Here is a 13,549-nt window from a genome sequence, read left to right on the forward strand (position 1 = left end):
GACCAGCTCGAAGACGTTGTGATATCCAACCGCATGCGTCTGCTCCAGAAGGATCTGCTCGACATCAAAATCGTGGGTTCTTCCGCCTCGGATCTCTGGGGATCTACACCTACAAAGGGCCATCTTTTGGTGTAAGGACTTATCGATACTTTGTAGTCCATAAAAATGGACTCTTCCAAACACATGTCCATCTGAAAAACCACACAAGGATGTGATGAATGTGATGACCTTAGTCGTGGTGTCGCCATCACCAACAGCCACAATATCTCACCAAAACTTTGCTAAGATAGTATTTTTTAAAATTACCAAAGAAGGGCATTTTACGTTCAATAGCACTAGTTTCTATCAGGCCGTGGAAACCCGGATGTGTGTATTCGGCATGGCGTATACGTATGCTGCAGAGCAGTGAAGTGCGGTAGATATTATACTTTAAATGAGACTACCCCTGAATGTGAACGCTGATTCAGGACAGATTGAAATTACATCTGAGGTATTCTATAGCCATTTATAGTTCGTCTGTAACCCTCCCAGCGTTTGTTTCTACCTTGCCTGTGGGAGGGCTGTACTGTCTTGTCTCTTTATTTAGACTTGCAGTCAGGGGCCACCATTGAAAGGATGTTATACCTTGCCTAGCATCAGCTTTGTGAAGGAAATATCAAGGAAGGTCCTGTTGTTGAAGCTATCACCGAGCAGTCCTTCCCTCTTCTGCCTGAGATCAGATGTACCCTTGTATCTACGTACACACACCTTGGGATTGCCAAACTGCATTTGAAGGCAGGAGCCTAAACCATTGCACCCAGAACTTTCCGTAGCTACAAGTTCTTAACAAAGTGAAAGAACCAAGGTCTTCCTGAAGATGGGAAAACTCCGCCTGGTCCTCCACAATTCCACCAACACTTCCAACTACACGCCCCCATCTTCAACTCCTCTATTAATCATTAAGCTATCAGTGACGATCATTGCTAAACCTATCAGCCACTGCACCGCAACATCGATTGATGCCCCCGATCCAGCACTGCAGAGAGAAACGAAGACGAGCCAACATGGGCAATGACGCTACAATCAACGAGATTGAGGAAGTTTGGTATTTCCTGGCGAGCGTCGGCGGAGCGATGCTCGTCGTTCTTCTCGTCCAAGACATCTCCAAGTGGTGCAGAGATAAACTATTCGAGCGACACATCGGTATGTATGCTCTGTATCCTGCCAAACGTTCATTCCGTCATTGAGTCATTGCTGATCAGCTGAGATAACAGAGAAAACCCGAGTGAAAGCCCTTGTCGCCTATCAAGTCTTTCTGAAGATGGAAGAGAGCCTGCGCGAAGAAATTTTACGCGAGCGTCGCGAGTACGAAAAGGCCAAGACGAACGCTTGGAACCTTTTTGTGCACAAGGGTGAACGGATCGATCGAGAGGAAAAGGCGATTGAGAAGGGTAAAGAGGAGGTGAAGCAGATGAGGACCGACCTAGAGAAGGACAAAGACGAGGTGGAGAATATGAAGGCGGATGTTGAGAAGGGTTTGGAGGAGCTCCGGAAGATACGTGCTAAGATCATCGAGAAGGCAGATGAGGATGCCGGCTCTAGCAACAGGGTTGAAGACATGGACCGCAAGAATCGTGAGCTGGAGCAATAGATGATGCTTCACAGGTACTTGTGATAATTCTGTCACCTTCAGGGCGGAAAGGGGGCACTGAACACAGGAAAGCGTCAAGGAACAGCGACCATAGAATCAATCAGCACAGAAGCAATACCATGACATAGACATGCCTGCTATTCCTTACCACGATCAAGAGAACCGAGTACTTGTTCCACAAGTCCTTGAGACATCCAGACCGTTTTTGCTCAATATTACATACTCAGATGAACCATTTATTTCTTTCTAATGGGCATTGGAAAACATAATTAAACCTAATGGGCCGTGTAACAGCTCTTGGATATCTTCTAGACACGCCGAACTATCCAAACATTTGCTCCCAAGGCGAAAGTCGGCGTGTCTTCACTAAATCTTCAAAGAAATTGCTGATACTTTCCTGAATATCCTCTACATCAATCCTGGGGTCGTCCAGAAGATCCCAATCAATGGACCACCAGAGGGTTGCTCTTTAAGACAATTCCTCCATCATAAACAAATATATCCTTTACCGAGGCCTCTCCTGAAACCTCTTTCTCTTTATCATTGCCAACCATTGCTTGTCTGCCTGTTGTCCCATACACCCAAACTTTGAAAGAGCTCTAGTTTCCCGCATGGAAACACAACGGAAGAGCGTGAGGTCTTGCGCTGTCTTCCGGAGGCTTCCACAGCCAGAACAGTCACATCACTCGGAGGCACCCGCCTTTTGGAAAACATGGAATCACATGTTCCCGCTGGCATCAAACCCTACCTATCCCACGATCTTTCAGGAAGGAACCAAAGAAGAAGGGCTACTCAAGCTGTCAACATCGCCTTCCTGCTGGATTTGCTTTTCTCCAAACATACACTACACTCTTGCATCAGAAGACCATCATCATATCAAACCCTACGGAAGCCCGAATTACCGAAGCAACTTCATCACCAACAAGACCTGTCGCTCATAATGGAGTATCACGTTTTCAAGCAAGTCATCCAGACGGTCTTGATCGCCATCTTGATCCCCTTTGGCGCCATGGTCATCCTCGAGATCATTCCCACCGTGATCGGCAACAAGACTGCTCGTCAGGCTGGTACGTCATCCTTGCTGACTTCACAATGTTCTACCCAAACAACGTCACTAAATCAATTCAAATTCAGCAAAGAAGATTCAGGAGCTGAAGGAGAGAAACGCCGACTTGATGACTGAGGTCGAGGATGCCAAGGAGTCCAAGCAGAAAATCGTCAAGCTCATGGAAGAGCGCGAGGCCGACAAGCAAGAGATCGCTGAACTCACGAAGAAGCTTGAAGCCGCCGAGGAGAAGTCACAGCTACTGACTGACGCGCTTTATGTGGAGGCCGAGGACGCTGAGAAGTCTCAGCTGGAGATCGTCGACTTGACGGACGAGCTGGACGCCGCGCGCAACTTCGCTGCCACCACCCTCAACACAGCCTTTCAAACCAACCAGGAGGCGCGCGAGAAGACTGTCGATATGCTTAAGGACCTGTCCGAGAGAATTGCCATGTTCCAGAAGATCGCTGAGATCAGCAACAACTCGATGAAGCAGCACCTGGAACAGGTCCGCAAGTTCTGCAGCTTCGGCAACGTCGGCTTACAGAATTGGACCGGGGAAATCAAGGTTATTCAGGAATGCATCAGGCTTGATTATGGCCGAATCAAGCTTCTCGACGAGGCGACTGCCATGGGGCACAACTTGCAAGCCACCATGGATGAGATTGACGAGGCCGCGAAGAAGCAGAGTCCCTATTTCAATGCCCCTTCTCCTTCTTGTCGTGCTTAGATGTTTGGATTGCGTTGGCAGATACATCATACGAGAGGTGGACTTCCTGGTTACTGATACTTGGAAGACCGGCCGTATCGTGGAATATGCCGATGCAGAGCAGCATGTGGTGGAGGAGGACTGACGCGATGCCAGAATATGGGGGCATTTGCGTCGGCTCGCGTCCGCAAAAATTCAGTTGGCTCTATTGAGATGAGCCTTTATCATCGGCTTTGGAAGGAAGGCTGAGAGATTCTTTGGCACGCCCCCTGAAGTCGGCTCTCACATGGATGTTGACGGCTGCTTAAGGCGTCAAAACGGGTCCCTTAGCTCTTCCAAGAATTGACACACGCATTCGAGATATTCGAAGAACCATTTTTCGTACACATGAATTGTCTCCTCGACAGTACGAGGGTCTCCTTCGTCGAAACCAACCCCACACGCCAAAGGGTGATGTCTTTCTCAAGCTTGCTTCCTACCCCAGCCAGAGCAACATGAACAGGACGTTGGCCTCTGTTACCTCGTGCGTCAAGTGATCGATCCACATCCGCTTGAATTTGTGTTGTGCGAGAAGCGCAGTTGTAGAAATCTCGGCATTTACGCTTGAGCGCCCACCTCGAAGGGTGGATTTGACTTGACGTCCTATACATCTGAAGCGTGACCCAGGCTCGTCAGGCATCGGATGGGCGGGGTCAGCCCTCAGTCCTTGACAGTTGAGAAGTCTTGGTCCAACGACGCCAACTGAGACAAGAACGAGGACGTGTGTGCAAAAAGTTGCGCGCCAGAAATGCTGGCGACTGTGTCAAGTTGATGCGCGATAGGTTAGATTTCACCACCGTAGATTTGGCGCATGTCTTTCTCGATACGAACACTGAAACCTACTTGACCCTTAACGGGTCTCTCAGAGAGCAGCATAGCTCGTTCTACCCGCCTAAGGTGAGGTGGTTTCCATGGAAAACCTGGCTCCCGCTGGCCATGAGACCCCAGATTGGCCATATTTTGAGAAGGTGGTTCAGCGACGATATCACGTGAGTGGCTTTGCATTGAGGCGCAGGTTCAAATGTCAAGTCACATAACAAACTTTCAGTTGGGCTCTCCGTTTCAATTAGCCGTATCCTTTTGAAGTTCTGGTTGCATTGCTTCGATTGCCTCACACGCAAGAGAGTCGCATGCTTCAAAGTCAACTTTCTTTGTCAGCTTTGGACATCAAGATGCTTCGATTTTGACAAAATGATTACTGCGCCAGAGCTTTCTTTTGCTGGTCAGCCATGAAGTACGAGTCAGTCATCCCACTGGCAAGACCCATGAGCATGAAGTAATTGAGGTAAGCAGCGATCGTTGGCGCTAATGTCCTTTTCTTGGCGCTAGCACCATTTCGTGATCGAAGCCCGACAGCATCCCCCCCTGAAGTCTCAATTCAGAATTTCAGCTGACAAGCCACTTTGCCTGGAATAGCAGGTCGAACCAAAATGAAAGGCTCATCGCTTCGAGTACGAGCTGATCAACGAGTTTCGAATCAAATGAGATGAGTAGGAGCCTGCCTCCGCCCAATCGGCGTGAGATCAAATACCTTGAGCTTCCAATGAGCCCAACGCCCCGTCATGGCCGTTCAAGCTGAATTCCAGCGCTGTCACAGTGTCGATTCGAATGCGACAGCTGGTTCTGGTGAAGACCACATCACCCATCAACCAACAACCGTTAAGCCGTTCGAAGAGGTGTAGGGAAAGTAACGATCAAAGCAAGTATGAAACCCAAAGACTCAGAACGCCGTCACGGATGTACGGCAGATAAATGTGAGGTCAGTGGCTGGCTGATATATCTGACATGCCATTCCATCATTGATCTAAGAAGAGACGAAAGGAAAAAAGGGGTTCGAAGCCTTTCGGGATGCGGGGGGGTTGATTCGTGGCCTGGACCCTGCGGGCTTTGGACGTGGGCCCATGCTATATCCAAGACGCGTGTTCGTCCCGGTAGCTTGGGGTCCAGGGGCGTCCCTGGACCTGTCCCCTCCAAGCCCTGCACGCTGGAAAGCCCAGCCCTAGAGGGATTCGCAATGGGACGACGAGTCGAGTTCCAACGGCTGAGACCTGCTGGCGTGGCCCTGTGTGCCCTGCCCACCCGCCGTTGGTCCTAACGACAAAAGGGATGGGCTATGCTTGTTGGTTTGGCCGCCGCTGGCATCATCTTGCGTCTTCACCTGTGACTGGCGGACGGAACGCAGATATCACTGATCTCGGAACACGCGAGCCGGGGTGGAAGCTGCGCAAGTGTCGCCAGTCAGATAGATTAAGCTGAGTCTGGGTTGACGCGGGAGTAAGGAACATCGGCATAATAAGCTTTGGGCTAGCACCGGTCCCAACACCCCAAAAATGGAAGCACAGCTTGAAGGTCTTGGCTGTTTAAAAGGTCGCCGGCCCAGGCAGTCGAGACGCGGGGAGAAGACTCAGTTTCCGAGTTCCATTGCGAGCTTTTTTGCTGCAAAAGAGAATCGACAAATTGATACGACTTTGAGAGAGAAGAAGAAGGGAATGTGAAAGGGCCTTAAGGATGGTTCGTCTCCTAGTATCACCGCGATACGGCGGTCAGTCGACGCCAATCATCGCCGGCGCGGCCTTCGTCACCCTCTGCGTCGTCTACCTTCTCCGATTCCACGGCGCGATAACACCTTTCACATCAGCCAACTTCAGCTTCCGCACCTCAAAAACGTCGGGTCTCAACCTCGACGCCATCAACGCGACGGCACAATATTTCGTCGACTACCCTCTCGGCCCGCCATACAAGAAAGTGTTTGGAGAGCTGGGTGAGCGCACAAAGGTGCTGCGCTCGTGGATCGAGGCGCTCGAGGAGAAGGAGGGCGGCCGCACCGACGGCCTGCGGGTTGTGGGGGCCGAGAGACAGTTTCTCGACGCCCAGGTCGAGCGAGTCGCCGCATCCCTGTTCCCTTATTTGCAATCTCCGCCGAGGGACATCCACAGCCAGACGCCTCTGGCCGATCTCAGGCGAAGGTTTATGGGGGCCGCTGCCGCTGATCGTGCGCCCCCGCGGGCTCCGGCACAGCAATTGGGCGCCGCCGGGTCCGGCAAAGAGAAGCCGGAGTACGTGCCGAGAAATGCCGGTATCGTCATTCCGACGGGACACGGGACGCTGCGATTTGCGTGTCATTTGGTTGCGTCCTTGACGCGCGTTTTGCAGACTACGCTGCCCATTCAGATTGTTTACGCCGGCGAAGAGGATTTATCTGAGGAGGACCGCGACACGCTTGTGCAAGCTGCCGAGGGCGATGGCGGACGCATTGAATTTTTGGACATCTTGACCGTCTTCAACGACACGACATTGAAGTTGGCCGAGGGAGGATGGGCGATTAAGCCGTTTGCCGCACTCGGCAGCCGATTCGAGGAAGTTATTCTCCTGGATGCGGATGTCGTCTTCCTGCAGAAACCCGAGCAGCTCTTCCAACAGCGCAATTACCAAGAAAAGGGTGCGCTTCTCTTCCATGACCGACTGCTCTGGAAAGATCAGTTCCCCGAGAGACACGAATGGTTCCACGATATGATCAAACACCCAAGCGAGGAGCTGCAAAAGTCGCTCGTGTGGACGGAAAAGTACGCCGAGGAAGGCGACTCTGGCATCGTGGTGCTCAACAAGGGCCGTCTGAACGTGCTCATGGGCTTACTACACACGGCGTGGCAGAACACGCACGCCGTGCGCAACTCGTGGACGTACAGGATCACGTACGGCGACAAGGAGACGTACTGGATCGGCCTCGAGGCCACGGGCTCGACGTACAGCTTCTCGCGACACTATGGCGGTATGGTCGGCTGGCGGAAGCCGTTTAGCGGAGTGCAGACCGAGATGACGCAGGTGTGCAGCTTCGTGATTGCGCACGTGGACGAGGTGGATAACTTGTTGTGGTATAACGGCGGGCTCTTGAAGAACAAGATGGACGACCCGAACGAGTTTGCGGTGCCGACACACTGGATGATTGACCAGCAATGGGTTAAGGGGGCAAGGAAGAAGGATATGAGCTGCATGGTTGGTATGAACGCGAGAGAGCTCAGCGGATCGGAGACCAGCGTATTGAAGAGGAGCATTGAGGCAGCGAAGGATGTTGATGATAGACTTGAATTGGTGTAGAAAAATCAAAGATTCCCCATTTTTATTGTTCAATAGCACATTTAACATTAATCTTCATGCGTGAATGCGACCATCCTGACATACTTTCTCAGAAGTTCGGTCTCATTAATCATTATAGTCATGACTACTGCTCCTCTCACATCCCTTATCCCTGGTAAATCTCGCTACTACTCGCTGACAAAGGACATTAAGAGTCGAGCCACATATTGCTCGCCATCACAACGAACACTTGTCGGCATAGCGCAGCCCATGGCCAAACCTGAATACAGGATCCACCGTATCATACGGCACATCCTCCATCGCATCTTCCACAGCCTGCTGTGATCGTGGGAGATCGAAAGGCAACTTGCCCTCGGGGTTGCTCAACCCGAAGATCACATCCAAGAAAGCTTCGCTACCGCTCCCGTAGCTGCCCAACACCGCAGAAGCGGCGTCAAACACCTCGGGTATCGCAGCAGGACGGTCTAAGATCACATCGACGACGGTAGGCACGGCCGCATAGATCGCGGCCTGGCGCGCCTTCTCCTCGTCCGAGTACTCGAGCGAGCCGGCATGGTAAGCTGCTTCGAAGCCGCCTGGACGAGGCTCGTAGGGTGCATCGAGGCGGAGCAGGGCGTAGTCCGCCTCTTCCGGTGTCTCAACGACCGAGAGGTTGCGTGCCTCGAGGAACGTGGCGTTGAAACCCTCGATGTAAAATTTGGTTTCTGCGCTGATATGTTTCAGAGGGAGGAGCTCATCCTTGTTCGTGAGAAGAGTATAGGCTCTGCGCTGGGCATCATTGCCCAGCCGGAGGAAGTAGTCGTTGCCAACAACTCTCGTTGCGGCCTCGGGATCGACGAAGGGGTTGTCGAAGAGCCCGAGGAGAAACTTTTCGCGAAGGAGACGTCTGACGGAGACGTCAAGGCGGTCTTCGGATACGGTGCCTTCTTCTACCAGCTGGATGATGAGCTCGGTACGCTGCTCACCACCAAACTGGTCACACCCAGCATCGAGGATCCGAGCTGCGCGCTGAAGCTCGGTCGTGTTTTCAAGGCCCCATGCGCGCGCCGGCATGTCTTGGCCGCGGATCACCGTATCAGTGATGAGACCCCAGTCAGTGACGACGATACCTTCGAAGCCGAGTTGGTTTCTGAGTAGGTCCGTGACGATTTGCTTGTTGAAGGAGAAGCCGACTGGCTCGTAATCGGTTGAGTTATCAGACAGGCCTATCGGACGGGAGTAGTACGGCATCATCTGCCTCGCGCCGGCTGCAATTGCCGCCCTGAAGGGGGTGAGATGGTACTCGAAGTTGTTTCCGGGGTATGTCTGATTCTTGCCGTATGTGAAGTGAGAGTCTTCACCGTTTTCCATCGGACCACCGCCAGGGAAGTGCTTTGTCACAGTCGTCACGCTGTGAGGACCGATCTCCCTTCCTTGGAAGCCTTTGATGTACTCGACAATGAGCTCGCTTGTCAAGGTCGCGTTTTCGCCCCAGGTATTGCCCAGGCGTGCCCATCGTGGCTCGGTAGCAAGGTCGACTTGCGGATGCAGGGCAGCTCGGATGCCGACAGCAATGTACTCCTCTCGAGCGACCTCGGCAAATTTTCGAACGAGCTCGGGATCCCTCAGAGCGGCAAGACCGAGTGTCTCTGGCCATTGTGAGAAGACACCAGCCTGGAAACCAGTGCCAATATTCTCTGTGAAGTGGTGCCGAGGGTCGGTAGAAAGGGTCACGGGGATACCCAGACGCGTATCCAGAGCACGCTGCTGAACGAGGTTGACAAATTCTGCAACCTGCTTCGCGTCCGTGATGTCGCCGACAAGGTTGAAGTGCGTCATGAACTTCTCGCCAATCATGTTATCGGTGCTGTTGCGGCGGGCCGTGACGTTGCCAGGGTCGAGAGTGCCATTGGGACCTTGGTAGAGTTGAGTTTGAAAGAGCTGGCCGGCTTTCTCTTCAACTGTCATCCGTTGGATAAGGTCCTGGACGCGTGCGTCGACGCAGTAGGATGAGTTCTTGTAGATTGGTAGAGACTCCGTGTTATCTTGGCGGGCTAGCCTTTGCTGTTTTGGGAAGGAGGGGGTTGATGCGCAGGTAGCTGGTAGGACGAGGCTGGCGAAGGCCAGTGTTGCGACTTCGAGCTTCATAATGGTTGTGATCTCAGAGGAGAAGCACGTAGTATGGAATTGGTTCTGAGACTAACGAACCTGAGATTTCTCACATTATCTGGCTGAAAGAGCCAGAGGGGTATTTATGGTTGCACATGGCCAATCTCTGATGGCAGACGGCCATCGTCGAGGTCGGATCGACTTGGCAGTAGATGCTACCTCAGACAACGAACCGTGTAGGTATGGGGGCAATGCGATATCTGTTCTTGGCACGCTATCTAACGGCCTTGTATCGGTCAATAAAACTGGTATGGGGCTCTGTTATGTGGCGGATGAGGGGTTCCAGCTGTATGAGGTGACGATGTCATGCTTTCCTGTCGGGAGAGAACTCCGCGAATTCGCATACGTCCCGAGCGCTAAAGTAAAGCGAGATCAGCGAGTGGCACAATCAAGTGTACGACACCTAGCGATCCCACCGAAGCTGGAGCGCTGGATATACTCGTTGTTGCAACTCATTGGCAGTTGCTAGACTTATCAGATTCCATTGTGACCTCAAGCTGTATTCATTCTCTTAATCACGGCTATGATGAAGTAGCTAGCCTTTTGAGCCTGAGAGTCGTGGTTTTTGAGCTAAGAACTAATTCTTCACATACGTTGCATAAGGTTGTTAAGCTTATCCAAATAGACTTGAGCTAGACAACCCAGGTTCATCCCATCAAGCCCGAAGGTGGGTGGCGCTGTTTTCTTCGTCCGTGATGGTCTCGAAGCTGGATACCGGAGTATGTTCGGGTCGTAGATCCAAAGGAACAGGTGCGGAGACCCCGGACATCCCGCAGCATCCACATTGTAGCATTGCAAGAGTGATAATTGGGAATGGTGACATGGATCTGTGTTGATGGATTCAAGTCCCAAGTCTAAGGTCTGGGGTCTGAGTCGGCCCTACCTCTAGCCTGGCGGGGTCTACCAGATCCTGAAAGCTCCAATAGCTGTGGCCTGGACCATCGATGAACCTCTAGCCATGGCGCTGGATCCGAAGACGTGTTTGTGAGTCGTTGCTCTGTCCCGGTGGTGGTGTCGTGACCGAGTTGGATGATGCGGGGATTGCGGGGAGCAGTCGAGTTTTTGCTGAACCGGGTCGGTGGTCACCTGTCAATCCTACCTTGACGGATCCACGTTCGGCACATGTTTGAGTCTTGGCAACATCTACCGTAGGTTCACCGCTTGTGAGCGTGCTTATTGCTTCCTGATTAAGGCTGGCTGTCTTTGATGATCACATTATTGTGCTTCCGGTGGGGGATCCGGCCCCACGCTGGAGTCGGGCGCGCTTCATGCCAAGCGGCCGAGTTGTCATCGATGAGCTACTTGGTGCTGCTGCATGGAGCAACTCGTGATGAGAGTTAGATGATGCGGGAGGCAGGAGAACATTTTCCTAAATTCAGAGAAAACTATGATGAGTGAATCAATTGAGCAACATTACTGACTGTGCAAGTAAAAGCCGTCCCAACATGAATACCCCGGTTCATGAGAAACATGACGTAACTCTGAATAGGTACAGGTTTTTGAGCTAAAAGATACGCGGCTCGTTAAGGCTAACTCCTGTCAAAATTCCTCCCTAAACTGACGGCTCACGGCTATTTTCAATGTTCCGCCGTTGCAGCTTTCGCAGCACTTTCCTTGGCAATAGTCTCTTCGTAAGTATCATACTTATACTTGAATCCCGGGTGGTCAGACCTCAACCCCTTTTGTCCAGGCCCATAGATCTGCTCTCTGAAAGTAGGAGCCGGTTCGTCATCAGGAATCGCCGGCGGCAATAATCCTCTGCTACGGAGCTCTGGGACGAGGTACTCGACGGCATCTTCAAAGCTGCCAGGCGTAACAACGTAACCAATGTTGAATCCATCAACGTCGGCAATATCCACCCACTCCTGGAATACGTCCGCAACCTGGGCCGCGGTACCGACCGGCATAGCCCCGTTCCCACCGATTGCCGTGACCGTGCCCAGGTTTCGGGGTGTCAACTTTGGCACATCATCGCCGCGATAGCGCAAGTTGTATAGCGACGAGTGAATACGTTGAAGATGGCTTGCAACGTCCGCCTCGGTGAGTTCGTGGTCAAGGTCGAACTGAGAAACATCGATGCCTGTAGTCGCGGAGAATTGGGCAAGGCCACCTTCAATGAGGACGTACTTGAGGGCTTCTTCGTACTTTCTTTTGGCGTCTTCTTCATCTTTGCCGATAATCGGGGTTATCATGGCGAAAACTTTGACGGAGTAGGGGTCTCGTCCTGCGGCGATGGCGCCTTCGCGGATGGCCTTGACTCTTGGTGCTACAACATGTGGGGAGAGACCGGCAACGAAGATGCCTTCAGCGTGGGTGGAACCGAATTTGATGCCCGCGCTTTCAGGAAAGATCAGCATACAGGTTCAAGACTCTGAAAGGTACGTGGAACTTACGGAGATGTGCCGGCCTGGAACAGCACAGGCGTACGTTGGGGAGAAGGGTCTGTCAGAAAAGGTGCATCGACGTGAAACTTGCCATGGTGATGGATGGGACGAATTTGAGAGTAATCCGAGTATATGCCTTTCTCTGCGTCTTCTACCAATGCGGTATCTGACCAAGAGCCCTCCCACAATCTACATAATCTTGTCAGTGCACCTGAATGAGCAATTTCTTCAATCTAAGACTTACTTGTACAAAACTCGCAAGTACTCGTCTGCATTTGAGTACCGGGTGTCGTGTTCAACTAACGGAAGGCCAACCTGCCGTTTAATGTGAGATGTAGAGCCCAAGAACATCAAGAAGAGGACCTTACAGCTTTGGAAGCTGATTCTTTCCAGCTGGTGACAATGTTCCATCCAAAACGTCCCTTCGTCAAGTGATCGAGGGTGCTGAAGCGTTTTGCAACCACGTATGCCTGCTCGTACGAAGTTGACGTTGTGATGGCAAATCCAAGATTCTTGGTGACAGCAGCCATTGCGGAAACGGGCTGATATCATGTTAGTCATCCGCGGGGCATATCGGAGGGTGCATGCGCGACGAAGGCATCGCTGCCGAGGTCATACTCACGATGACAGGGTCGGCCATAGGCCATTGGGCGCCTGTTCTGACCGATGGCTCTGCGCTCCCCTTGTATCTGAAAGCCATGTTAGCAATGACGGTGTTGGCTGGAGCAGAGGATGAGGTGACGCTAACGTGTCGTATGGGCCAAAAGTATCGGCCAAGAACAAGCCCACAAACCCTCCTTTATCGAGGAGCTTTGCTAGGTCTGTCCAATAGGTGAGATCGCGGCGTTTGTCTTTGGCTCTGTCTTTGGGATTACGCCATTGGCCAAAGGACAGGTGTCCCACAGTGAACATATCAAAGGCATTGAGAAGAATCTGCTTTTGGGGCTTGGCACTTGTACCGCCGTCTTGACTCTTTGAGGAAGCCATAGTTACTGTGGTCGTTCAAAAGTGTCAATAAAAGTAGATTTCGATACCGTACAACCAATTGCCGGAGCCGGAAAAGGGCCGCTATTCGTAAATTTGGATTTGGCCTAGGTTTAGTTGTGACTTGCTTTGCCCTTGGTGGCACAATAAAGCCAATCCCAAGCCAGTGTCTGTAGTTCATAACATCCATGTCTCTTTGGCGTCATCTCATCTGCATGTTGCGTGCGGAAATCCTACGGATATTTTCCGACAGATACTACCTTAATCACCATCTATGAGGTCGTCGGACTCCTTTATCGGACTTGGGAAACATTTCCTCGCCGGTCTGTGTATTTTCCCGACCAGAAAGAAATGCTGAAGATATATTAGAAGGACGCGGATATTAGCCGGACTAGCCCTGCGAACACAATGTCGTTGGGTTGGTACGCAAGAATCCTGCAGATGATGGAAGGGTGGGCCATGATTCCGCCATCAGTTCTCGGCGCGCTTCAGCGAATGATGTGCAGATACAGCAA

General features: G+C 51.9%; 5 protein-coding genes across 5 annotated transcripts; 3 read left to right on the plus strand and 2 right to left on the minus strand.

The window, feature by feature from the left end:
* Nucleotides 1-1,043: 1,043 nt before the first annotated feature.
* On the plus strand, nucleotides 1,044-1,630 carry CABS01_07986 (uncharacterized protein; the record flags this gene model as incomplete). Its single annotated transcript, XM_060541348.1, has 2 exons — nucleotides 1,044-1,182; nucleotides 1,254-1,630. 2 exons carry the CDS (start codon nucleotides 1,044-1,046, stop codon nucleotides 1,628-1,630), a joined length of 516 nt encoding a protein of 171 aa, XP_060402152.1.
* Nucleotides 1,631-2,570: 940 nt separating this feature from the next.
* Nucleotides 2,571-3,405, plus strand: CABS01_07987 (uncharacterized protein; the record flags this gene model as incomplete). The annotated part of the gene is made up of 2 exons (XM_060541349.1): nucleotides 2,571-2,697; nucleotides 2,765-3,405. 2 exons carry the CDS (start codon nucleotides 2,571-2,573, stop codon nucleotides 3,403-3,405), a joined length of 768 nt encoding a protein of 255 aa, XP_060402153.1.
* A 2,526-nt stretch (nucleotides 3,406-5,931) lies between these two features.
* CABS01_07988 (uncharacterized protein) lies at nucleotides 5,932-7,518 on the plus strand (the record flags this gene model as incomplete). Its single annotated transcript, XM_060541350.1, has 1 exon — nucleotides 5,932-7,518. The coding sequence occupies one exon, from the start codon at nucleotides 5,932-5,934 to the stop codon at nucleotides 7,516-7,518; it is 1,587 nt and encodes a 528-aa protein (XP_060402154.1).
* Nucleotides 7,519-7,734: 216 nt separating this feature from the next.
* CABS01_07989 (glycosyl hydrolase family 3 N terminal domain-containing protein) lies at nucleotides 7,735-9,645 on the minus strand (the record flags this gene model as incomplete). The annotated part of the gene is made up of 1 exon (XM_060541351.1): nucleotides 7,735-9,645. One exon carries the CDS (start codon nucleotides 9,643-9,645, stop codon nucleotides 7,735-7,737), a length of 1,911 nt encoding a protein of 636 aa, XP_060402155.1.
* Nucleotides 9,646-11,243: 1,598 nt separating this feature from the next.
* Nucleotides 11,244-13,037, minus strand: CABS01_07990 (DszA family Xenobiotic compound monooxygenase; the record flags this gene model as incomplete). The annotated part of the gene is made up of 6 exons (XM_060541352.1): nucleotides 11,244-12,003; nucleotides 12,060-12,239; nucleotides 12,295-12,365; nucleotides 12,419-12,592; nucleotides 12,673-12,739; nucleotides 12,799-13,037. The coding sequence occupies 6 exons, from the start codon at nucleotides 13,035-13,037 to the stop codon at nucleotides 11,244-11,246; spliced, it is 1,491 nt and encodes a 496-aa protein (XP_060402156.1).
* Nucleotides 13,038-13,549: the final 512 nt, after the last annotated feature.

The sequence above is a fragment of the Colletotrichum abscissum genome (genome assembly GCF_030869225.1).
Source record: "Colletotrichum abscissum strain IMI 504890 chromosome Unknown Scaffold_18.1, whole genome shotgun sequence".
Taxonomy (NCBI): domain Eukaryota; kingdom Fungi; phylum Ascomycota; class Sordariomycetes; order Glomerellales; family Glomerellaceae; genus Colletotrichum; species Colletotrichum abscissum.